Genomic DNA, 25,106 nt, shown 5'->3' with positions numbered 1-25,106 from the left:
ACTCTTTACTGGACCAGGTCAGCTAAGTAACAAAGACAATACATCTGCAAGCTCTTCAAAGGACACGTAAAGAGCACAGCCATAGCAGAGGATGGTTTCGATCCATCGACCTCTGGGTTATGGGCCCAGCACGCTACCTCTGCGCCACTCTGCTGCCGACATCTGTGCAAGTACCCTGCTTTGTGCGGCTCCTTTTGAGTGTCCTCTGTTGTCAGTGAACCTCACAAGGTCACAGTTTTTTTTTCCTGATCAGGGCACCGTTTTAGGTTGGGTGGATGAGTGATCGAAGGCGCCAGATTAAGGTTCCTTACGCTCAAGAGGCTCTGGTTGAAATCCCAAAGCTGGCATTTTCCTGGTCAGCTCCATTATCCACGACTGGAATGATTTGGCAGCAAAAGACTGTCAGATTGTACAAGACACCTGAACACCTTGAGAAGAAGATTAAGAGAGGTTTTGTTCTAATGAGAAGGGTTTGTTTAACTGGACTGGTTGTTGCAACCGCAACCCGACTCAAGGTTCAACGTGACATTGTGGCATACAAAAGAGGAACTCCCCATCGGGGAATCGAACCCCTGTCTTCCGCAGGGTTCGGCATTTGTTGCCGCCATGCTGTTTACCTTGTGGTGGAGTACTGTTGGTTATGAGGGCCGGGGTGTTGTCCTTTCGCGGTCCGCATGCCCAACCTGGTGGTCTGAATTTTGGGTAGAGGATAATGGGGTCCACTGTCCCCATTGATCTGCTTCTTGCAGTCTCGGTGGCCGAGAGGTTTGTTGCCACTCTGCTTTGACATGCTGTTTTCTTTACCTCTCCCCGGTCTTTCAGCGGCCTTGTCGAGGGTGTTTCACAGGTGGGTGGCGTGATGTTGGATATGGGGGCCAGTGGGTTGTCGCCGTTTTGTTGTTCCTGGAGCACATAAAGAAGAGTGGCCAGTACGGGGGGTTGAACCCATGACCTTGGCGTTATTAGCACCACATGCTGACCAACTGAGCTAACCGGGATAGCGGCAAAGAGCTGCTGGAATGACAAGGCGCTACGAAACGCGTATCGGGCGGAGCCTCTCCAACCCACACGTCGGCTCCAAATCCCACCTCCTGGGGCTCTTCCGGCACCACTCCTCTGTCCCTGCTCCAGCAGCGGAGTGCCGTCTGACGGCATCGGGAGTGTCGTCCCCATGCAACTGGGAGCCAGTTGCCTTTCGCCAGTGGAGAGGAGTCACCGTCTACGCCTGTGGCTGTGCCTGTACTGTGGGAGTCCTACACACAATTTCCCGCTGTCCAGTTCGCCCAGCACGCCAACGCTCTTCCTCCGCCAGGGATATTCCCCAGCTGCTGGCACTGCCTGCTCCAACCACACCGGCTGCGTCATCCGCTTTGGTGGGCCGACTTCAGGTGAAAGGTACGATATCCTGGGCGGCATTAATTGACTCTGGGGCGGACGAAAACTTCATTGATAGCGGACTGGTCAGTTCCCTTAACATTCCTACTGTTGAGCTTGTCCCCCACAAGAATGTCTGCTCGCTAGATGAACATCACCTGGCATGCATTACGCATCAGATGTGCACCATATCCTTGGTGCTGTCGGGAAACCACCACAAGGTCACTCATTTTTTTCTTATGCCCTCTCGCTCAGCTCTGTTAGTACTCGGCCTCCCGTGCGTGTGTTGTGATGTTTTGTCATTCAGCGCCACTTTGCAGAGGCACATCCACTCGACAATTTAATTTGTTCTCCGACAGTGTTTCCCAACGTGGCATTGGTGGTTCAGTGGTAGAATTCTCGCTTGCCAAGCGGGGGCCGCGTGGGTGTTGTTGACATTTGCTGTCAGCCAATCAGGATGCGAGACAGACATCACACAAGCAGAGAGACTTCGGAGAAATGAAGTTAGGGGTTCGAATCCCGTCTAAGCATCAGTCAAGTCACCATTTTCTTCTCCACAATATCATTTTTTTCCCAATTAATCCCTATATGATTACAAACTATTCATATCAGGCTTATATTGATACCAGTGCTTGAAATAAAACACAAAATCAAAGCAATGTAACAAAGAATATTTATTTATCAGGTTGCCAAGCCACACTCAAAAACACTCTTAGAGATAAAAAATGAATACTAATCACAAGCTATGAATTATAAAAAAAATGTTCATTTATTTTGGTGCCGTTGTTTCTCCTTTTCATAAAAAGGAGAGGCCTGGAACTCCCTCCAGCTCATCTCTCTTTCCATCCCGTGCTCTCTATAGATAGAGAAGACTTTGGCAGGGCAGTAGATGTACTTCCCTGCTTGCCCTGGAAAGCCAGTGTGGATGTGGGGGCTGTTCGGACCCTGCTTTAGCTGCATCCTGCAGAACCGGCACTTTCGGACAGCTGGTGGAGGAGATTCCTCCCTCTTCCTCTTCTTCTGCTGTTTTTCCTCCACCCTCTTTCTTGTATCATCGAGCTCTCGCTGGAAGAAGTCGGTTTGAATGAACTCTTGAAACGGCATCTTGGGGTTTGTCAGACCTTCTGCACCATATTTTTGGAACACTTTTGTGGAGCAATAAAATTATCTGACAGGGCCCCGCTGATAAAAGTCATGTATTGATGTCCCATCCCCATGATATTTTGATTTTGGTTGACCACAGCACAGACATGTTTTTGTTTGAGTTTTTTTTGACACGGGAGGTGGTTGCTCCTGCTTCAATGGGGTATGAGCAGGTGGTGGTGGTGGTGCTGGTGATGGTGGAATGACCATAGCTGCAGGCAGTGTCACGACAGGCACAGCAGAGGTAGTGCTGTGCAACTGCCAAAGCTGCTGTGTATGTTGCAGCTTCTCTGGGCTGGTATTTAGTGAAGATGATGTATTGAGAAATTTACTGTTGTGTTTTATGTATTTGGAAATATGCAATTTTGATGTTGGATGCAGCATGCTGTTGGGGTCTTTGCTGGACTTGTGGACAAGAGTGCCATACTCCCGAACCACAAGCTTGATCATGTCCTCGTGCCCGCGGTGTTTATTAAGGAGCTCGTCAATTGCCGACTTCATTGGAGATGGCCAGCGCTTGTGGTCCAACACAGATACTCTCCCTCCAGTCTTCACTGGTCCAGTGCGGGCAGCAGTCGGAGAACATTGGATGGGCAATCTTCTTGTGGGCTCTAGGCAAAGAAAACCATGAGATACACATTTGTTATTTGGGTCAAACAAGATGCAACAAGGGGACACATGATTAGTTTAGAGTTTTTACCTGGCTGTGGCTGAAGCTCAGTAACAGAAGCTTTATTGTCCAAGTCAGATGCTGGGATAGGGGCCACATGACTAGACGTAGTCGCAGTAGCAGTTTGAAGAGGGTGAACAGAGTGGGGAACAAAGCTGAAAAGTCTGGTGGGAGGTGTGGAGGAAGGCTGCATTGGGTCTGCTCCCTGATCAGACAGGATGCCTGGAGAAGGAGTACTTGTGGCGTGGCCGGGGTCCTTCTTGGTTTTATGTTTGTCCCAGTCTAAAGGGACCGGACAACATTCTGGCTCCCTGTACTCCAGGCCAAACCTCTCCCCGGTGTCTTCAGCTGCCAGACGAAGAGCAGGGTACTTTTCTTCGCCAAAGACCCGTCTGGAAACAGCATTCAGGGAGCATATCAGTGCAGGGTCGAAAACAGGCGGGAGAGAAACGCCTGGCAGTTTCAGGTCCAGCAGACGCTGATAATTCCAGCGACACACTCCTGTCATGGCCTGGGCCTGGAACAGCTCTGGGGAGACCTGGGTGCCGGTCACCCATTTGGCCTGGTGAAAGTGGTATCCCTCCTGCTGCGATGTGCCTCTGATGGGGATCCAGACGGGGACTGCTGCACGCTCACCAAATTACATGTACACTGTGTTAATATTATATTAATATCAGGTGCAGTCAGTCACATAGAAAGATTAATCACTCACCTGGGGCAGGCTGTGGTGTCTCTTCTTTGGTCTTTGTTTTCTCTGGTAGCAGAAACATCAACTCCCGTGGGAAAGGCACTGGAATCTTTGGAGGCAGCACAGCTGGTGCTACACAAGGAAAGAGGCGGTGGTGCATTTTACCGTGAGTGTAAATCAGTTTGGATTGAAATGGTCAAACATCACTTAAAGCCTTTACGATCTTCTGGTGCATCTGGGCCAGTCGGTGCATGTTCTGTGTCTAAAACTTCTGGAGCTGGAGAAAGCCATGCTCAGCATCTCTCCAGATATACTCAGTATGTGCAGTTTATGGATATGTACATGTTCGGCTCTTTTACTTTCCTAGCCTTGTCTATGTGTTTCGTATAAAGTAAATCGCTCAAGTTTCTATGTGTTTTGCAGGTGGATCTGCTCCACCAACATTAGAGCTGCTACGGTTTTCAGGTCCAGGGCGAAGTTCTTAAATAATGACCAACCTCAAAGGGCATTTTGTGATTGCATGTGTTCTCGTCACATTCTACTTTTGTTCCTTTCATGTGTGTTCTACCAACAGTCCAAGTGACTGACTATGAATTGATACAGCCTACGAGAGGGTAAGTATAATTTGAATACATTCTTTTGAATGGATGAAATAGTGAATGATGTTTGCTCACTAACGCCGGAAGCAAGTGTTTGCAGTGAGCCATTGTGCTTCTCCTGCTCTAGTTCAGGTTGGACTAGACCAGGGGTCAGCAACCTACGGCTCCAGAGCCGCATGTGGCTCTTCAGCCTCTTTGTTGTGGCTCCCTTTGCAATGCTCAAATATTTGTTTTAACACCCAAATGAGGAAAATATGCATCTTTTGAACAAAATCCGACTTTCTGTGAGGCTGTATACTAGCAAGAGTACTTGATCAACTCCACTTTTTCTCTACTGTGATATCCCAAAATTCCCTCAATCAAAATCTTGGGAGACTAGCAAATTGCTCTGGATGTGAGCATGTTGCTACACATTTCTTAAGGCGTGCATAGGGAGAACATGCAAACTCCACACAGAGATAGCCGAGGGTGGGATTGAACTCGGGTGTCCTTGCTGTGAGGTCTGCGCGCTACCCACTCGACCGCTATGCAGCCCCTATATTCTGCTGTTAAATTATGTTTCGCGGCTCCATTCTATTTTTCTTCAGTGAGCGAGGGGGTAAAATGGCTCTTTTGATAGTAAAGGTTGCCGACCCCTGGACTAGACCATCACAAAAAAGGTCTATTTAATTCTTTAAAAAGCCACACCAAGTAGTTGAAATAGCAAATGGCAGTTTGTTGTGAGTGACTCCACTAATACCCCTGAAACGCCAATATTTCAATCAATCAGTCTTTCATCACGTTTTCTCCGGTTTTAGACACAGAACATGCACCGACTGGCCCAGATGCACCAGAAGATGGTAAAGGCTTTAAGTGATGTTTGACCATTTCAATCCAAACTGATTTACACTCACGGTAAAATGCACCACCGCCTCTTTCCTTGTGTAGCACCAGCTGTGCTGCCTCCAAAGATTCCAGTGCCTTTCCCACGGGAGTTGATGTTTCTGCTACCAGAGAAAACAAAGACCAAAGAAGAGACACCACAGCCTGCCCCAGGTGAGTGATTAATCTTTCTATGTGACTGACTGCACCTGATATTAATATAATATTAACACAGTGTACATGTAATTTGGTTTCATTTTAGAAACTGCATGTGCTCCTGGGAGTCCTGTAGCCTCCACTCTATCTGCAGCAGAGCCACAGTCTGCACAGAGACCCCACAGTAAGTAACACAGCAGTATAGTGTCACATTAAAAAGGGTGTCAAAATTGACATGTGCATGTCTGTTTCCAACTAGACCAACCACCAGTCCCATCTACGGTAGTCCCACCTGCGGCTGATATCAACAGGCCTCTACCTCAACAGTTTCTGTCATTTGACCAGGAGGTCAATAAGTGGAACTGCACACACCAGCAGAAAATATGGATGAAGTTGGAACTGGAGTCCATGGGTCTGTGGCCAGGCTCCCGCCCTGTCAACAACCCTATGAAAACCTTCTCCATGTGGCGCTTACCTCCCCAGCCTGAGCTGATTGACAGTATTTATGATCTGCCGTCCCCAAAGTATTTTCATCTTCACCCCTTTTTCGTCTGGAAGCCGGAAAATGACTTGATGTGGCGGCTAAAAAACAATACACCCTGCTGTGCTCTGGTGACTGTTCTCAGCCGGAAAATGACTTGATGGGGCGGCTAAAAAACAATACACCCTGCTGTGCTCTGGTGACTGTTCTCAGCCACGTGTTGTCTCTGCTGGAGTCGGGAGACCGCGAGTGATTGTGGGCCTCACTGGACAATACTACCTGCTCTCCTCCCGGCTGTTCTGTAAGAGCTGCAATAAGAGGTGGTATTCCGACAACCCGCTCTGGCTGGAAAAGCTTCCCAAGAGGTTTACCAATCTGTTGCCAGCGTTACTGACTTACAAGAAGGCCATCTGTAAGTCAGTATTGGATGAGTTGAGACGGACTGCAAAATCACCCACAGACATGGCAAATCAGGTCAACGAGATGTTGCATCTCAAGTATGAGCGTGCCAACCTGGCCTATCTCCTGTGCTGCCAGAATGTCATGGATGGAGAGGCAGGAACTTATGGCGGCCAAAAGACCATCACTCAGTTCCTTCGGCAGGAGCGAAAACCGAAGCCTTTTGGGGGCTACAGTGATGCTGATGGCTGGAACGGGGTCTCTGTGTCTGCCCACTACCTCACCGACTGCTTGCTGCATGAGTTCCGTAACCAGAAGGACACCATTCAGCGGATGCTGCAGGGTACCTTTGGACAGGCTCTCCGCTCAGACCACACCCAGAAAGTGGCCAAGAAAGTCACCTTTTCATCTGGTGTCATGTCGCCATACGCTGTGATGAATGAGAACTGGATGATCCTGTCCTGGGTCATGGTGCAGTCTGAGACGGACAAAACCCTGCGGCCGATGTATGAGGGTCTCTCAAACCGCTACAACAGGGCTGGCATTGAGAAAGCCCAGTTTCAGTGGGTTGACAGGTGAGACTTCATCACTTTAACCAGAAATGTTTAATCAAAAATTAACTCTATTAAATGTCATTATTTCATATGTTATTTGTGTTTCTCAGAGATTGCTGTTCAGGGTTGCAGAGTCTTCTGCGGAGGAACATCTCAACTGGGATGCCTGGCAAACAACTGATGCAATTGTTACTGAGGCTACATCTGGGAACCTGTTGAATACATGTGCATCAAGAACCTCTTACAACAACAGTATCGTCATCAAGCTGGACTTGTTCCACTGTATGCGACGGCTTCTTCGTGAGTGTGCCTCAGAACATCACCCGTTATACGGCACCTTCGCACAGTTCCTGTCGGCTGCCTTCTCTGTGGTGGACCAGGAAGACCTGCAGAGGCTCCAGGATGCATACGTCTTCTGTGGCATCCAGCCTGCAAATCCCACCAAGCAGCATATTCGTGAGCACTGCAGGATAAAGATTCCTTCGCCCGGGACGCTTATTCAGAGAGTGGAAGGGGTGTTGAAGCACTTTCACCTGACCACAGATCCGAATGGCATCCCTCTTTATAAGCCATCCATGCTAAAGAGATGGAGGATCCAACGAGTCCACATTCTGCGCGGTTGCCTCAGTGATCCTGAGGTGGAAGGGGACATACTGTACCGCCGTGGAGGAACGATACAGTTAAACCACGTGCCAGGTGAGCGTGCAGCAGTCCCCGTCTGGATCCCCATCAGAGGCACATCGCAGCAGGAGGGCTACCACTTTCACCAGGCCAAATGGGTGACCGGCACCCAGGTCTCCCCAGAGCTGTTCCAGGCCCAGGCCATGACAGGAGTGTGTCGCTGGAATTATCAGTGTCTGCTGGACCTGAAACTGCCAGGCGTTTCTCTCCCGCCTGTTTTCGACCCTGCACTGATATGCTCCCTGAATGCTGTTTCCAGACGGGTCTTTGGCGAAGAAAAGTACCCTGCTCTTCGTCTGGCAGCTGAAGACACCGGGGAGAGGTTTGGCCTGGAGTACAGGGAGCCAGAATGTTGTCCGGTCCCTTTAGACTGGGACAAACATAAAACCAAGAAGGACCCCGGCCACGCCACAAGTACTCCTTCTCCAGGCATCCTGTCTGATCAGGGAGCAGACCCAGTGCAGCCTTCCTCCACACCTCCCACCAGACTTTTCAGCTTTGTTCCCCACTCTGTTCACCCTCTTCAAACTGCTACTGCGACTACGTCTAGTCATGTGGCCCCTATCCCAGCATCTGACTTGGACAATAAAGCTTCTGTTACTGAGCTTCAGCCACAGCCAGGTAAAAACTTATCTAAACTAATCATGTGTCCCCTTGTTGCATCTTGTTTGACCTTGTTTGTTTGTTTGTATCTTGTGGTTTTCTTTGCCTAGAGCCCACAAGAAGATTGCCCATCCAATGTTCTCCGACTGCTGCCCGCACTGGACCAGTGAAGACTGGAGGGAGAGTATTTGTGTTGGACCACAAGCGCTGGCCATCTCCAATGAAGTCGGCAATTGACGAGCTCCTTAATAAACACCGCGGGCACGAGGACATGATCAAGCTTGTGGTTCGGGAGTATGGCACTCTTGTCCACAAGTCCAGCAAAGACCCCAACAGCATGCTGCATCCAACATCAAAATTGCATATTTCCAAATACATAAAACACAACAGTAAATTTCTCAATACATCATCTTCACTAAATACCAGCCCAGAGAAGCTGCAACATACACAGCAGCTTTGGCAGTTGCACAGCACTACCTCTGCTGTGCCTGTCGTGACACTGCCTGCAGCTATGGTCATTCTACCATCACCAGCACCACCACCACCACCTGCTCATACCCCATTGAAGCAGGAGCAACCACCTCCCGTGTCAAAAAAAAACTCAAACAAAAACATGTCTTTGCTGTGGTCAACCAAAATCAAAATATCATGGGGATGGGACATCAATACATGACTTTTATCAGCGGGGCCCTGTCAGATACTTTTATTGCTCCAAAAATATGGTGCAGAAGGTCTGACAAACCCCAAGATGCCGTTTCAAGAGTTCAGTCAAACAGACTTCTTCCAGCGAGAGCTCGATGATACAAGAAAGAGGGTGGAGGAAAAACAGCAGAAGAAGAGGAAGAGGGAGGAATCTCCTCCACCAGCTGTCCGAAAGTGCCGGTTCTGCAGGATGCAGCTAAAGCAGGGTCCGAACAGCCCCCACATCCACACTGGCTTTCCAGGGCAAGCAGGGAAGTACATCTACTGCCCTGCCAAAGTCTTCTCTATCTATAGAGAGCACGGGATGGAAAGAGAGATGAGCTGGAGGGAGTTCCAGGCCTCTCCTTTTTATGAAAAGGAGAAACAACGGCACCAAAATAAATGAAGATTTTTTTTATAATTCATAGCTTGTGATTAGTATTCATTTTTTATCTCTAAGAGTGTTTTTGAGTGTGGCTTGGCAACCTGATAAATAAATATTCTTTGTTACATTGCTTTGATTTTTGATTTTCAAGCACTGGTATCAATATAAGCCTGATATGAATAGTTTGTAATCATATAGGGATTAATTGGGAAAAAAATGATATTGTGGAGAAGAAAATGGTGACTTGACTGATGCTTAGACGGGATTCGAACCCCTGACTTCATTTCTCCGAAGTCGCTCTGCTTGTGTGACGTCTGTCTCGCATCCTGATTGGCTGGCAGCAAATGTCAACAACACCCACGCGGCCCCCGCTTGGCAAGCGAGAATTCTACCACTGAACCACCAATGCCACGTTGGGAAACACTGTCGGAGAACAAATTAAATTGTCGAGTGGATGTGCCTCTGCAAAGTGGCGCTGAATGACAAAACATCACAACACACGCACGGGATGCCAGGGGAGGCCAAGTACTAACAGAGCTGAGCGAGAGGGCATAAGAAAAAAATGAGTGACCTTGTGGTGGTTTCCCGACAGCACCAAGGATATGGTGCACATCTGATGCGTAATGCATGCCAGGTGATGTTCATCTAGCGAGCAGACATTCTTGTGGGGGACAAGCTCAACAGTAGGAATTTAAGAGAACTGACCAGTCCGCTATCAATGAAGTTCTTGTCCGCCCCAGAGTCAATTAATGCCGCCCAGGATATCGTACCTTTCACCTGAAGTCGGCCCACCAAAGCGGATGACGCAGCCGGTGTGGTTGGAGCGGGCAGTGCCAGCAGCTGGGGAATATCCCTGGCGGAGGAAGAGCGTTGGCGTGCTGGGCGAACTGGACAGCGGGAAATTGTGTGTAGGACTCCCACAGTACAGGCACAGCCACAGGCGTAGACGGTGACTCCTCTCCACTGGCGAAAGGCGACTGGCTCCCAGTTGCATGGGTACGACACTCCCGATGTCGTCAGACGGCGCTCCGCTGCTGGAGCAGGGACAGAGGAGTGGTGCCGGAAGAGCCCCAGGAGGTGGGATTTGGAGCCGACATGTGGGTCGGAGAGGCTCCGCCCGATACGCGTTTCGTAGCGCCTTGTCATTCCAGCAGCTCTCTGCCACTATCCCGGTTAGCTCAGTTGGTCAGCATGTGGTGCTAATAACGCCAAGGTCATGGGTTCAACCCCTCGTACTGGCCACTCTTCTTTATGTGCTCCAGGAACAACAAAACGGCGACAACCCACTGGCCCCCATATCCAACATCACGCCACCCACCTGTGAAACACCCTCGACAAGGCCGCTGAAAGACCGGGGAGAGGTAAAGAAAACAGCATGTCAAAGCAGAGTGGCAACAAACCTCTCGGCCACCGAGACTGCAAGAAGTAGATCCTCTACCCAAAATTCAGACCACCAGTGTAGAGCATGCGGACCGCGAAAGGACAACACCCCGGCCCTCATAACCAACAGTACTCCACCACAAGGTAAACAGCATGGCGGCAACAAATGCCCAACCAAAGCATCACAGACAGGATTCGAACCTGTGCGGGGAAACCCCATTGGATTTCGAGTCCAACACCTTAACCTCTCGGCCACCGTGACCGCTTGGAACCGACCAATGGGGGCAAGTGACCCCATTGTCCTAGAACCAAAATTTTGCTGATGTCAAGGATCAGCTGGCAACATGTGCATGGGAGGAAGACACATGGTGTATGTGAGGGGCTACACAAGTCTTTCCACTTCTAGTTAAAAGCCAGGCACCTCACATCGTTTCCATAAAATACCAAGGGATTGTCCTGTTGCCCAAAGAGGAGGCGTTTGCAAGTGGACCTCAGACCCTATCACTGGTCACCTGAACAGGGACTTGAATCCCGGACACTCAGATCAAAAGTCTAATGTTCAGGTGACTGGCTCAAACTTTGTCTTGTCTGACCACTCTTTTGTCCAGAAGATATTTGGCTAATGTGGTCTGTTTTCTTAAACCTGCAAATGTCCATATACACAAGGGTATTGTCAATGTAGGGAGCATTGCAGTACATGTGACATGTATACCACATATGACATCAGAAATGATGGGTATTTATTCAACAGAACAAGATCAATATTTCTTTTAAATAACAGCATAGGAACTGCTGAAGGCGACACGGCGGTCTAGTGGTTAGCACACGGACCTCACAGCTAGGAGGACCAGGGTTCAATTCCCACCCTCGGCCATCTCTGTGTGGAGTTTGCATGCGTGGGTTTTCTCTGGGTACTCCGGTTTCCTCCCACATTCCAAAAACCTGCTAGGTTAATTGGCCACTCCAAATTGTCCATAGTATGAATGTGAGTGTGAATGGTTGTGAATGTCTATATGTGCCCTGTGATTGGCGACCAGTCCAGGGTGTACCCCGCCTCTCGCCTGAAGACAGCTGGGATAGGCTCCAGCACCCCCCCGTGACCCTCGTGAGGAAAAGCGGTAGAAAATGAATGAATGAATGAGCTGCTGAAACACAGAGAAGGCACTGATCTCCTGTTTACTAGACATGTCTGTCAAAAAACCACAACAGTATACAGTGTCTTCTCTTACGGGCCCCTGCTTACCAGTTGATGGGGTTTGACTTGATTCCTTTTAACATAAAAGCATTCCGCCATCTCTTAATCTATAATCCTGGCTGGCGCTTTTGCAAAAGCTAATATTTTCAAGCAGAGCTTCTGTGTTTCACCAGACCTGTGCAGAATCAAACTGAAATCTATGACTTGATCAACCTAACTTCTGATCAAATGTGTTGGACCATGGAAGCTGTAATGTGCTTTTGAAAAGTCATTGGCAAAAGACAGTTTGCCAATTGGGAACCACACAAGTGCTGTGCAAGAGTGGAGCGCAAACACGAATGAACTGTGACACTGATGCATCCAGAGAACATCCCTGGGTGGGCTCGAACCACCAGCCTCCCGGTTAACAGCCGAGCGTGCTGACCGATTGCGCCACAGAGACTCAGACCCTGCCAACTTCTGTTCAGTTGAAGCCATACTAACGCATGCTATGCTTCCAGCATGCCCTTTGTTTTGGATGTGACTCGCACCTTCTGGTGTAACAATCGAGGCATTGCAAACCAGGACACCAGCTTTACTCTTTGATGAACGCAAAAGAAGAAGGGAAGATAAAGGATAGGGAGGAGAGGGGAAAGATGCGACCGCCTTTGTTGAGAGCCAGAGAAGAAGCTCTCGTCTCTGCAAGGTCAAGTACGGTATGCCAGAAGATTTTACCTTGTGAGTTGTCCTCATTCAACAAAGGCCTGGATAGCTCAGTTGGGAGAGCATCAGACTTTTAATCTGAGAGTCCAGGGTTCAAGTCCCTGTTCAGGTGGTGAAGGTAGGCCCCTTCCCTGAAATGTTAAACCTACTTCCTTTATCCTCCTTCTGTGGTCAAGTACAGCGTGCCAGAAGATTTCTGCTCCTTCATCCTCAAAACCGAGAAGGCCAAGGAGATGACCGTGCACACAAGGAATAACTTGTTTAAGTAACCCTTTTCGACCAAGCAACATTGCGATCTTCCAGGACTGTGGGTAAGCGCCATTCTCAATAATTAAATTGAAGATGCAGTACGAGACAGGCACTTTGACCAGCTTAGCCACAGCGCCAGCTGTGCATCTGGCACCAACACAAAAACAGTTCGCCAATGGGGAAAAATGTTCATACAAGGGAGGGAGTCCAAAGTCCAACACGTGTGAATTGAGAGTCCCTGGGTGGGCTTGAATCACCAACCTCTCAGTTAACAGCCAAACACGCTGACCAATTGCGCGACAGAGACTACAACAGCACACAAGGAATAACTTGTTTAAGTAAACCTTTTCGACCTAGCACCCTTGCGATCTTCCAGGACTGTGGGTAAACACCATTCTCAATAATTAATATGGCATATGGGCTCCTGAATCAACTTTGCTGCTGCTGAAGGATTTCATATATGTTTGTCTCCTATTTTTTGTGTCTCATGTATGTTTGTCTCCTATTTCTTGTGTCTCACTCATATAACTATGCACTACATTTAATCAAGTAGAACCAAGCAGCCTTGGGCAAATCAAAGGACACATAATCGCTTTCAAGCACATACAGTTCCGGAGCTCTCCTACACATCCACAATTTTGACTAACAACAGATAACGGGGGAGCATGACGTCGGCAGCCATGGCCTGTCGATAACAGCTGGCTCCACCGCTCCAACTGGCTCCACCGCTCCACCCCGCCCGCCCTGCGTTGGTGAGAAGACGTCGACCGAGGAATGGAGGGGGGCCACCTGTGATGCGCCAGAGATCTACCGACATTTCTTAGCATAATAAAAGCCGGGCAGGGACAGTTAGCTGTACTCATTTGTTCTGACCTGTAAGTAAAGCCTACGTCTCTGCAGGTGTTAGGGGAAGACTTATGGGCCCGGAGCTCCGTGTAATCTGACTGGTCTGAGAGTAAACCATATAACTGACAAGTTCGTTGTCATCTCTTGCCTCCAACACGACACCCACAGGAATCACTGACCTAAGAACAGGTGGTCAAATTCCAACAAATGGCGCCCAACGTGGTTGGAGGGGGAGTTGTGTTGTGTGGTTGGGTCCTACTTTAGGCTGCAGTTCGATGCTCTGGGCTTCCACTACAGCCCCCCCTTTACAAATAAAAAGGTAAGCAGAAACCTGTTTATTCAAATTCTGCTATTGGTCAATAACAAATTTGGTGGAAACCTGGTAGCATTGTGTCTGTGTGTCTGAGAATATTATTACGCTAGCAGGTGTGTTGACATAGTGTGTGTTTTGTGACATTATTGTGAAGTTTTGAGAAAACCGGTGTGTGTTCCAGTATACTGCGTGGTCCGGGACCACTAAGGGTCGGCGTACCCAACTGGGTGGAGGGCCGTAAATGTAACGCTCCATTCGGGTCCAGTGAAGGGCAGTACACCAAGCGCGGTGAGGGGAACGCTTTACTTGGATGCTTAACAATAGACAGGGTCTATTGCGCTAATTTTACTGGGTGGAGGGCCGTAAATGTAACGCTCCATTCCAGGTCCTGTGAAGGGCAGTACACCAGCAGGCGGTGAGGGGAACGCTTCACATGGATGCTTAAATAGACAGGGTCTATTTGATAACTTTCATTATTGCTCAACATTCTTGCAACTATCAGTTTTGTATTTGTTTTTTTGTTTTAATTGTTGTGGGAATAGAATGGAAGGTGAGTTGAACTGAGAATGTGAGGAGTGGGAAATGTGTGGGGGTCCCCCGAGGGTGTCAGAAAGTGAGTTGTTTGGTCTTGTGGAAGGTCAGGTTATGAGTGGCTTGGTAAGTCAGGATAAGAATAAAGATAGACAGATGGTACGTAAAACATGGGGCGTGTGTGATGGACAGAGTTGGGATAATATTGTGAAGGTTCAGAGTAAGTTCAGACAGGAGGAGGAAAAGATTATGAAATAAATAAGACAGGTGGAGGAGAAAATTGAGCAGGCGTCATTCTGGCAGAAGTCAGAACTTAAGAAGACGCTGAAAACATTAGAAGATTCCAGGCGAATGATTCATTCGATGGGGATGGCAAGCTTGGCTTTGGCCGTCCCGTACATGACGCGGGAAAATCAGTCGAAGGCGAGAAGGGCCCTAGTGGTCACGCCATCGGCACCCCCGCCCAATTCAAACCCTCCCAGTGGAGTCTATCCTACTCTAAGATTCCAGGGAGAAGTCGACATTAATGGCGAGGAGTTAAATAGACACGTTCCGACCCTACAACAAGCAAGGCGCCATCCCCCAATAGACATAGGCAGACCCTGTGCCACAGGTTGGTGACCCGTCAGTGGAGACTGGTGGTGCGACTTCCTGCACGGGTGCGGCGCAAAACATGTCCCTTATAGATACGGCCAGACACAGTAAAAGCGTATCTAAGATTTTAAAACGAATTGACATGTCTAATGTGTTGCCAGAAGGCTGTACCAGGCGCCGACACACTGCTGAGACAGATTACGGCAGGCGCCAGCCGGCGACACCTACGGCGGAACGGGATACACAATCGGAAGATGACATATCCCTAACGCCGTCTTCACCAGCCCCTGTGAGACGAGACAACACAGGGGCTCGATCTAAAACAGTTATGCCTTTAAAAGTTGACGTGGCGGGCCAGCACACAGAATACACACCTTTTACCATAACAGACATTGACGGCATGTGTCGTAAGTTGCCTCCACTAGCCCGTGGAGCAGACCCATGGATTGACGAGGTCTTGCGCCTCACAGCTGGCCTCAGTTTGGCCTGGGGAGACGTCCGCTGCCTGCTATCGGCATCTGCTTTGCCAGGTCGATTCAGCCAAATTATAGCGAGAGCTAGGTTGGGAAATGTGGCTGTACAGGAACCCTTTGGCCCCTATGCACGAGTTTTGTTTGCTGTACTTCGTGAAGAGTATCCATCCGAAAACGCTACTGTGCCCTCCGCGTTGCCGTGGTCCGGCACAACCGATCCATCCATGTATTATGAGGATTGCGTCAGACGGTGGACGGAGGCCACGGGCGTAAACTTCCAAGACAATATTCCCATGACCACATTATTTCGAGCAGCAGTGCTTGCTGGAATGCCACCATCAGTGGCAAAGAAGTTAAAAGATGTTCCTAATCTGTCAGTCGAAACAGAAAAATCATACAAAGCGATCTTGTTGCACCACATGAGCAGGCACCGGGAGGAGGAGGACGAAAAAGATAAAACACAAAAGGATTTAGCAGCACAACTGTTGAAATTACAATTGGCCAAAGAACGAGAATTAACCACAGCTAAAAAGAAAGAGAAAAACATAATGTGGCAGGGGCGTGGTGGCATATCTAACCGAGGTGGGAGAAGGGGTGGACCGTCTCAGGGCTACACTGGCTGTTTCGTGTGCGGAGCTCTTGATCACTGGGCACGTGATTGCCCCACCCGCACTGGACAGTGGCCACCATCAGGACCACTGAGGCAATCACCACAACAGCAACAGCAACCTTGGGCTTATCAACCACCAGGCATGCAGCCACGTGGAGGCTCACGTGGGCGGGGCCGCCCATTCCATCGACCTCAGCAACAGCAAGCAGTTCTTCTACCACCCCCTGCTGGTCAATACTACCAAGACCAGGACGGTGGTGCCCACTGGTTCGAATAGGGAGGCCCGAGGAGCCCGGCGAGCAGGGAAACAGCAGACCCCATGCTCGACCTCACAGTGGACGGCAAGCTCATCAGAGGTTTGGTGGACACAGGTGCGACACACTCTGTTTTGAATGTGCCTTTACCATCTACCAAGGTGACCACCTGCTGTGTGCCACTCATTGGCTTCTCCGGGAAGAGGCGTCTGCTTCCCTTCACTGTCAATTTGGAAACCCACCTGGCAAATCAGCAGTTCATGCACGCCTACATCCATGCCCTGGACGCACCGCTGAACTTGATTGGTCGTGACATATTGACTGCTTCTAATGCTACTATTTTGTGCACAGACTCTGGTTTAACCCTGATGTTGCCAGATGGCACGACAGTGGACTGCAACAACCAAAGTACGGGAGGGCAATACCTGCTCAAAGAACTGCCGGCAACCACAACAGCCGACATTTATTGGTGCCTTCTGACTGGGACTTCGTCACCGAGCAGTGTGGTGTCAGTCTATGAGACGTGGAAACCATGGATCCTGTCCAAGGCCGCGTATATGCCTCCCACCACCCCGTTACATTGCACATTGTTTTACGACACACAGCAGGACATGACATATCAGGAAGAATTTGAAGACATTGAAGGTATGGAATGGTGGTTAAATTCTTCTCGTCTTTTTGCAGGACCTGAGGGGGTGGCGGCCAGCGTCTATTTTGTTAACAAGTTGGAACAGGCCTGGTACAGAGGCACCCCTGATTTGGCGCCACACATCTCTTTGGCTGTGGCCCCAGGACATGAACAACGGTCCTTGGGTCCCATGGTGAAACGGTTGTTGGCAGCTAAAGACTGGACGCCGCTCCCTGAGGTACCGCAGGTACAACATTCTCCCTCGGAGTCGGCGTATCGTGTGGTGTGCCAATGCACAGACGTGTCCGTTGTTCAACATCGTTTGATTGACAGGTACGAGCTAAAAACACTGACAGATCACGAACTCTCCGGACCCATGTTGGACACCATCCCGGAGGGGGTGTGGTTCAACGGTCCATTTGACGTAGGTTTTTTGTGCTTTCACCTATCATGGCCAACGGTTCCAGTACACCCGCATGCCCCAAGGTTTCAACAACAACCCTGGTTTGTACAATCATCATTTGCGCCAGGTGTTGTCAGTTTTGCAGCTTCCAGATGGATGGACGATCTCCTCCTCGCCACTGACTCTGCTGATTGTTGTTTGCAGGCCACAGAAGCCGTGCTGCTGTGCCTGTACGAATTGGGCTGAGTTCCAGACGAATATAAATTAGTCAATCAGATTGCGGCAGGTTTTGAGTCAATTCTGCCTTGGATCACCGTTAATAAAAATGTTGATCGCATCAATTATGTGCATTACAATCTACAGCGCCTCTCCAATCAGACCGAAGAAGGCTTCAAGGCGGTAAGTGAACAGTTGCGGGCCACGTCTTTGATGTCCTTTCAAAATCGTATCGCTCTTGATATGTTATTGGCAGAAAAACATGGCGTGTGTGCAATGATTGGTACGGAATGTTGCACTTTCATCCCAAACAATACGGCACCGGGTGGTCGTTTGTCTCGTGCAATTGAAGGTCTCACAGCTTTGAATAAACGTATGAAATTACATGTCGGTGTGGACACCAGCCCGTGGGACTCGTTGATGAGCTACTTTGGTAAGTGGAAAGAGTTGGCCTCCGGCATTATTATTACAGTTTTAGTGTTTCTTTTTCTGGCTGCTCTTTTCGTTTGCTGTTGTTTCCTGTGTTCCAAGTGCCTCCAGCTCATCCTGTCCAGGGTGATGGCGGCTGATGGGCGAGGTCAATACCAGTTGGCCCGCCTGCATCCACCGCCCCCACAGGGTGACCGGGTGCTTCTTCCCTAACTCTGATCCGGTATTTCACCTTGTGGCCTCTGTTGAGGCCATGAGGGGGATTGAAGGATTTCATATATGTTTGTCTCCTATTTTTTGTGTCTCATGTATGTTTGTCTCCTATTTCTTGTGTCTCACTCATATAACTATGCACTACATTTAATCAAGTAGAACCAAGCAGCCTTGGGCAAATCAAAGGACACATAATCGCTTTCAAGCACATACAGTTCCGGAGCTCTCCTACACATCCACAATTTTGACTAACAACAGATAACGGGGGAGCATGACGTCGGCAGCCATGGCCTGTCGATAACAGCTGGCTCCACCGCTCCAACTGGCTCCACCGCTCCACCCCGCCCGCCCTGCGTTGGTGAGAAGACGTCGACCGAGGAATGGAGGGGGGCCACCTGTGATGCGCCAGAGATCTACCGACATTTCTTAGCATAATAAAAGCCGGGCAGGGACAGTTAGCTGTACTCATTTGTTCTGACCTGTAAGTAAAGCCTACGTCTCTGCAGGTGTTAGGGGAAGACTTATGGGCCCGGAGCTCCGTGTAATCTGACTGGTCTGAGAGTAAACCATATAACTGACAAGTTCGTTGTCATCTCTTGCCTCCAACACGACACCCACAGGAATCACTGACCTAAGAACAGGTGGTCAAATTCCAACACTGCCCTCAGTAACCTCCCAACCAAATTATAAATACCACGGGGCTCATCGCTTTTAATGGAATGCAACAGTTTTGCTACCTCATCTACACTTACCCTCTTAAATTGAAAACTACGCAGTTTATCCTACATTGTCTTGTTCTTTATAATAGAATCTGACAGTCTACCATCAACATCTATCATCTGATCTCTAATCAAATTTACTTTATTGATAAAAAATTGAGAAATATTTGCCAATTTGGACAATTGTCAATCTGCCCCCACTTTGGAAACATCGTCGTGTTTCATTGTTTGGCAACTGCTTCGTGACTTCGCCTGTCCCCTTAAGAGCCCCTTCCTTCAGGTTTCCATAGTGTCGTGGTTGTCACGTTTGCCGAACACGCAAAAGGTCCCTAGTTAATTTCACAGCTGACCAAGTTAGGAATTGTGGTCATACAAGAAGGGGGTTTGTTTTTTTGTATTTCGAATAAAATGTTTTCTGCATTTTGAACAATTTTCCACAGGAAAGACATCTTTCAGATGTATCAACAAAAGAGTTGAACCGCCCAATGTGGGGCTCGAACCCAGGACCCTGAGAGTAAGAGTCTCATGCGCTACCGACTGAGCCAAACGGGCCTTTATCAGCTGTAGATATAATTTTTTTGTTTTTCTTTTTTATCGATGTGGCCACCTTGATGTTTGATCAATTCCACAGACAACCTTTTTCTCAGGGAATAGAAGGAGCGAGACTTTCAGTCATCAGTAGTTCTACAAACTCCGACTCAGGCCACATCTTTGTACCCGACATTTCCAATTAATGATCACTCTGCAACTGCCCCTGAACAGACACCCATGTCCATCCTCTCTTGGGGAACATTTGACTCGACTCAATTAAATGACACACTCAAACCAAAAGACCATAGTTGGAATCCTCCCAACCCCGTTGGCACATCATGTCCCCACCCCAAGGTTATCAAACTTGCTCCCAAGGAAATGTTGGAACTTGGGAAAGCATTAAAAATGGCAAGAAGTAGGATTAAGAATCCTACTTGCCAAAAGCCTACCCTATGGTAGAAGATAAGATATGCCTTTATTCGTCCCTCAGTGGGGAAATTTGCAAGGTCCCGCAAGTTCCGCAACAGCAGGGGGAGTACCTCAGTATGTTTACAGACCATGGACTCCTCCTAAATTTAGATACATAGCCTTATGCATGCCAAAACCACACAACAACCTTGACCAAATCCTGACTGACATAACTGACTTGGTACATAATCACCGTCTCAACGGAACTGAATTAGCCCAACTGTTGACATTGACCACAGGCTCCAAGTATGGTGCTTTTTGTACGGCCATTTAGCCAATTTGGCCAAAGGGGAATTCAGAACACCCTCGTGGCCCATTACCATTTTTATGGTACCTGGCGACTTCAACCCGTGAACTCCACTGTACCGCTTATCCTCATCAATGGACTGTATTCCCCACCCTTTACCAGCATGGGGACATTCCAACCCAAGATGAGAACACACTGGACCAGGTACACAGCAACATAGTGCGTGGCACAGACACAGCTTCCCTACCCCCACTTTTAGCCCAGACTGAAAAAGCAGAGAAACCCCTTTGCAGCTGAAATTGCTCAGTTGGGAGCGTGTTGGATTGAATCTCTAAAGGTCCCTGGTTCAATCCCAGTTTTCAGCACAATTGCTGTTTACATTGTGAGTTGGCAAATAGTTTGTAAAGGGGTGACTTTGTTCTCTTGATTTCATCAACATCAATCACGACAACACAGCCAATTACATATTAAGACCAGACAAGTGCAGTTGGGAGGTGACATACAGAATCCTGATGCATATCATGTTACAATCAGACCACACCTGTATTTTTAGTAAACATTATTAGCATGCAATGAATCAAAGTATAAGGTACGATGTCGGAGATCAAGAACGCTTTCGTTGGGAAAAAAAAGCCATAACATATCATTTCGACAATACGGGTATCAAACCCGCTATTTCTTGCATGTAGAGCAAGAACTCTAGCCTTTGAGTTAAATCCCCCCGCTGCACAAGAAGGCTGCCACAATTTCTGCAACACCAAAACACTAATTAAGATGTGTCATTTTGAGTCCACAAGACCATGCCCACAAAGGAGATGAGGTGACCGAGAGGTTAAGGTGATGGACTGCTAATCCATTGTGTTCTGCACGCATAGGTTCGAATCCCATCTTCATCGGACTATACTAATGCACCAGTTTTGACACCACCTGTGTTTTTAGGAAACAACATTAGAATGCAATTAATCCAAGTATCCGCTACCATGTGGGAGATTGAGAATGCTTTTTTGGCAAGAAAAAGGCATAATATACCATTTGGAAAATGCAGGTATCGATTCCACTTCATCTCACATGCGAAGTGAGCGCTCTACCATTTGTGGTCATACAAGAATGGGATTTTTTTTTTGTGTACTTCGAATGAAATGTTTTCCGCATGTTGCAGAATTTTCCACAGGAAAGAAATCTTTAAGATGTATCACCAAAAGAGCTGAACCGCCCAATGTGGGGCTCGATCTCGATGAGATTAAGAGTCTCATGCTCTCCCGACTGAGCTAACCGGGCCTTTTTCGGACAAGATATCACTTTTTAATTTATTTTTAATTGATGTGGTCTTCTTGATGTTTGATCAATTCCACAGCCAACCTAGTTTCTCAGGGAACAAAGGAGCGAGAGGTTCAGTCATAGCTGAGAACTTTGGAAGTGTAGTCATCTTAACCCTCTCGTTATGTTCATTTGTCAGGAGCAGCCATGATGTTCCCGGGTCAGTTTGCATGCTTATTTATCCTAAAGATGTCCAAAACCAAAAAAATCCCCACAAGCATTGTTAGTTATTCACTACTAACTCCATTACTAACTATTCTATCAATGTTTAGTGCAATGGTGTACCTTAGCTCTCACAGGTAATGGTTTAATTAATTTTAATTGATTAATTAATTTAATTAATCAGAGGCATCATGACCAGTCTGCATCAAAACATTATCTGAAATCCTGTGGTGGTTTCTGGCATTGATTCCTAATTCAGTTGCCATCCCTGATAGATGGTAATGGTGATCATGCCCGCGTGGCAGGCGAGTCTCTTTGCTTGTCTGACGTCTGTGTCGCATCCTGATTGGCTGTCAGCAAATGTCAACAACACGCTTGGCAAGTGAGAATTCTACCACCGAACCACCAATGCCACGTGGGGACACACTGTAAGAGAAAAAAATTCAACTGTCAAGTGGACGAGCCTCTGCAAAGTGGCGCTGAATGACAACACATCACAATGTCATACTCTTTGGATTCAAGCACCTTCTGGCGTAATGGGATCCACAACAATCACATCAGCTGTGGATGCAACGTCAATTCGTTCTTGAAGGGCAAGTGACAAAAAGAAGTACATGGTTCAGAAATCAGCTGCCAAAGTTTCACTGACCAAGCACCCAGGCACTGCTGGGATTTGAACCCAGGATCTCCTCTTTACTAGACAGGCACTTTGACCAGCTTAGCCCCAGCGCCAGCAGTGCATCTGGCACCAACACAAAAACAGTTCGCCAATGGGGAAAAATGTTCTTACAAGGGAGGGAGTCCAAAGTCCAACACATGTGTGAATTGAGAGTCCCTGGGTGGGCTCGAACGACCAACCTCTCAGTTAACAGCCAAACGTGCTGACCAATTGCGCAACAGAGACTACAACAGCATGACTGCAGTCAGGTTTCACTAAGTGCTGTCCACCTTAACTCTCGGGTGGTCCGGTCTGTTACATTTCAGGTGTCATTCTGAATACTGCCCTTTCGCAGGAAAAGAGCCTTTGTACTTTTTACTGCATTGGCTGGGAATCGGACCCGGGCCTCCCGCTTTGGCAAGCCAGAACTCTACCACTGAACCACCAATGCCACATTGGGAAACACTCTCGGAGAACAAATTAAATTGTCGAGTGGATGTGCCTCTGCAAAGTGGCGCTGAATGACAAAACATCACAACACACACACGGGATGCCGGGGGAGGCCGAGTACTAACAGAGCTGAGCGAGAGGGCATAAGAAAAAAATGAGTGACCTTGTGGTGGTTTCCCGACAGCACCAAGGATATGGTGCACGTCTGATGCGTAATGCATGCCAGGTGATGTTCATCTAGCAAGCGGACATTCTTGTGGGGGACAAGCTCAACAGTAGGAATGTTAAGAGAACTGACCAGTCCGCTATCAATGAAGTTCTCGTCCGCCCCAGAGTCAATTAATGCTGTGGTAGGAGAAGCTTCCCCCGCCCAGAATATCGTACCTTCCACCTGAAGTCGGCCCACCAAAGCAGATGACGCAGCCGGTGTGGTTGGAGCGGGCAGTGCCAGCAGCTGGGGAATATCCCTGGTGGAGGAAGAGCGTTGGCGTGCTGGGCGAACTCGACAGCGGGAAATTGTACTAAGACTGCTGCGGAGGAAAATGGATGGATGGATGGATGGACTTGTATACTAAAATGAGATGGAGACAAGTGCAATATTTGTCGGAATAGTTCTGGAACAGATGGTGGAAGGAGTATCTGACCAACATTGCTCTGAGACAAAGGTGGCATACGCCAAGAAGAAACATGCAAGTTGGAGATGTGGTGATCGTCAAAGTTCCCCGAAACGAACGGAAACAGGCTCGGATTCTTCAAGTCCATAAGAGTGACGACGGACTCGTGAGGACAGTTACGGTGTTTCACAATGCTTCAGTGTCCCGCAATGGCGTGTGAATGCACTCAAGAGCAATAAATGCATCGAGGACAGCAGTAAAGGAAGCGTGAACTCTTTACTGGACCAGGTCAGCTAAGGAACAAAGACAATACATCTGCAACCTCTTCAAAGGACATGTAAAAAGAACAGCCATAGCAGAGGATGGTTTCGATCCATCGACCTCTGGGTTAAGGGCCCAGCACGCTACCGCTGCGCCACCTGTGCAAGTACCCTGCTTTGTGTGGCTCCTTTTGAGTGTCCTCTGTTGTCAGCGAACCTCACAAGGTCACAGTTTTTTTCCTGATTAGGGCACCGTTTTAGGTTGTTTGGATGAGTGATCGAAAGCGCCAGATTAAGGTTCCTTCCGCTCAGGAGGCACTGGTTGAAATCCCACAGCTGGCAATTTCCTGGTCAGCTCCATTATCCACGACTGGAATGATTTGGCAGCAAAAGACTGTCAGATTGTACAAAACACCTGAACACACCTGAACAGAAGATTAAGAGAGGTCTTGTTCTAGTGAGAAGGGTTTGTTTTACCCGACTGGTTGGATCAGGATTGGTCAGGAGTTCCCTAAATGACGCAAATGTCTGTGACAGCTGATTAGCTGTCAACATGTGCATCTAAGGAAGACACTCGGTTTGTGTGCGGGGCTATACAAGTCTTTCTAGTTCCAGTTAAAAGTCACGAGTTTCCATAAAGTACCAAGGGATTGCCCTCTTGTCTTTGTATTTTGAGGGCAAAAAGGAGGCATTTGCAAGTGGACCTCAGACCCTATTATTGGTCACGTGAACAGGGACTTGAATTTCGGACACTCAGAGCAAAAGTCTAATGTTCAGGTGACTGGCTCAACCTTTGTCTTGTATGACCATGAACTCTTTTTTTCCAGAAGATATTTGTCTTGTCCATGTGGGCAATTTAAGACCTCTGTCGATCTTGGAGGTGGCAATTTGGGGACATGCCCCTTTCTATCTGCTTCCTCTTCCTCTTTTACGGAGCCAGCAGGCGTGTGTGGCAGAATGGAGAAAATGTGTGTCCAAACTGTGGACAGATGCTCGTGTACCCACCTTCAGCGATCTTGTTCCCATTTGTCACCTTGATTTTTTTGTAAAAGGCGGAAGTGAAAGGCCATGTATTCACTGAGTTTTGAACCAAGGACCTTATACATGTGAGGCAAGCATGATAAACACTACACTATGGAATCCTGGGAGTGTGCGCTCCTAAGAGGACTGGCGAAGTGCCAAAGCAGTTGCCAAATAATGAAACACGACGATGGGTCCAATGTGGGAGCAGATTGACAATTGTCCAAATTGACAAAGATTTGTCCTTTTAGGGAAAATTGTAGTTCATATAACATTCCAGAAATAATGGGCTTTTCACACTCGCAAACGAGGGTTGAAAGGTTTAAAAGCTACCTGCAAACAGCTGTGG

General features: G+C 48.2%; 1 protein-coding gene and 3 non-coding genes across 4 annotated transcripts; 2 read left to right on the top strand and 2 right to left on the bottom strand.

Annotated features, from left to right (window-relative positions):
* Positions 1-6,434: 6,434 nt before the first annotated feature.
* LOC131126545 (uncharacterized) lies at positions 6,435-9,296 on the top strand. Its single transcript, XM_078791713.1, has 4 exons — positions 6,435-6,946; positions 7,050-8,227; positions 8,320-8,723; positions 8,958-9,296. Exons 1-4 carry the CDS (start codon positions 6,435-6,437, stop codon positions 9,294-9,296), a joined length of 2,433 nt encoding a protein of 810 aa, XP_078647839.1.
* A 1,539-nt stretch (positions 9,297-10,835) lies between these two features.
* Positions 10,836-10,917, bottom strand: trnas-cga (transfer RNA serine (anticodon CGA)). Its single transcript has one exon. It is a non-coding gene; the product is annotated as a tRNA-Ser (tRNA).
* Positions 10,918-12,218: 1,301 nt separating this feature from the next.
* Positions 12,219-12,292, bottom strand: trnan-guu (transfer RNA asparagine (anticodon GUU)). Its single transcript has one exon. It is a non-coding gene; the product is annotated as a tRNA-Asn (tRNA).
* Positions 12,293-21,090: 8,798 nt separating this feature from the next.
* Positions 21,091-21,172, top strand: trnas-gcu (transfer RNA serine (anticodon GCU)). Its single transcript has one exon. It is a non-coding gene; the product is annotated as a tRNA-Ser (tRNA).
* Positions 21,173-25,106: the final 3,934 nt, after the last annotated feature.

Source organism: Doryrhamphus excisus, linkage group LG7, assembly GCF_037039965.1.
Source record: "Doryrhamphus excisus strain RoL-2023G ecotype Guam linkage group LG7, RoL_Dexc_Guam_v1.1, whole genome shotgun sequence".
Taxonomy (NCBI): domain Eukaryota; kingdom Metazoa; phylum Chordata; class Actinopteri; order Syngnathiformes; family Syngnathidae; genus Doryrhamphus; species Doryrhamphus excisus.
The sequence above is the reverse complement of the archived record's forward strand: the minus strand, read 5'-3'. Positions and strand labels throughout refer to the sequence as shown.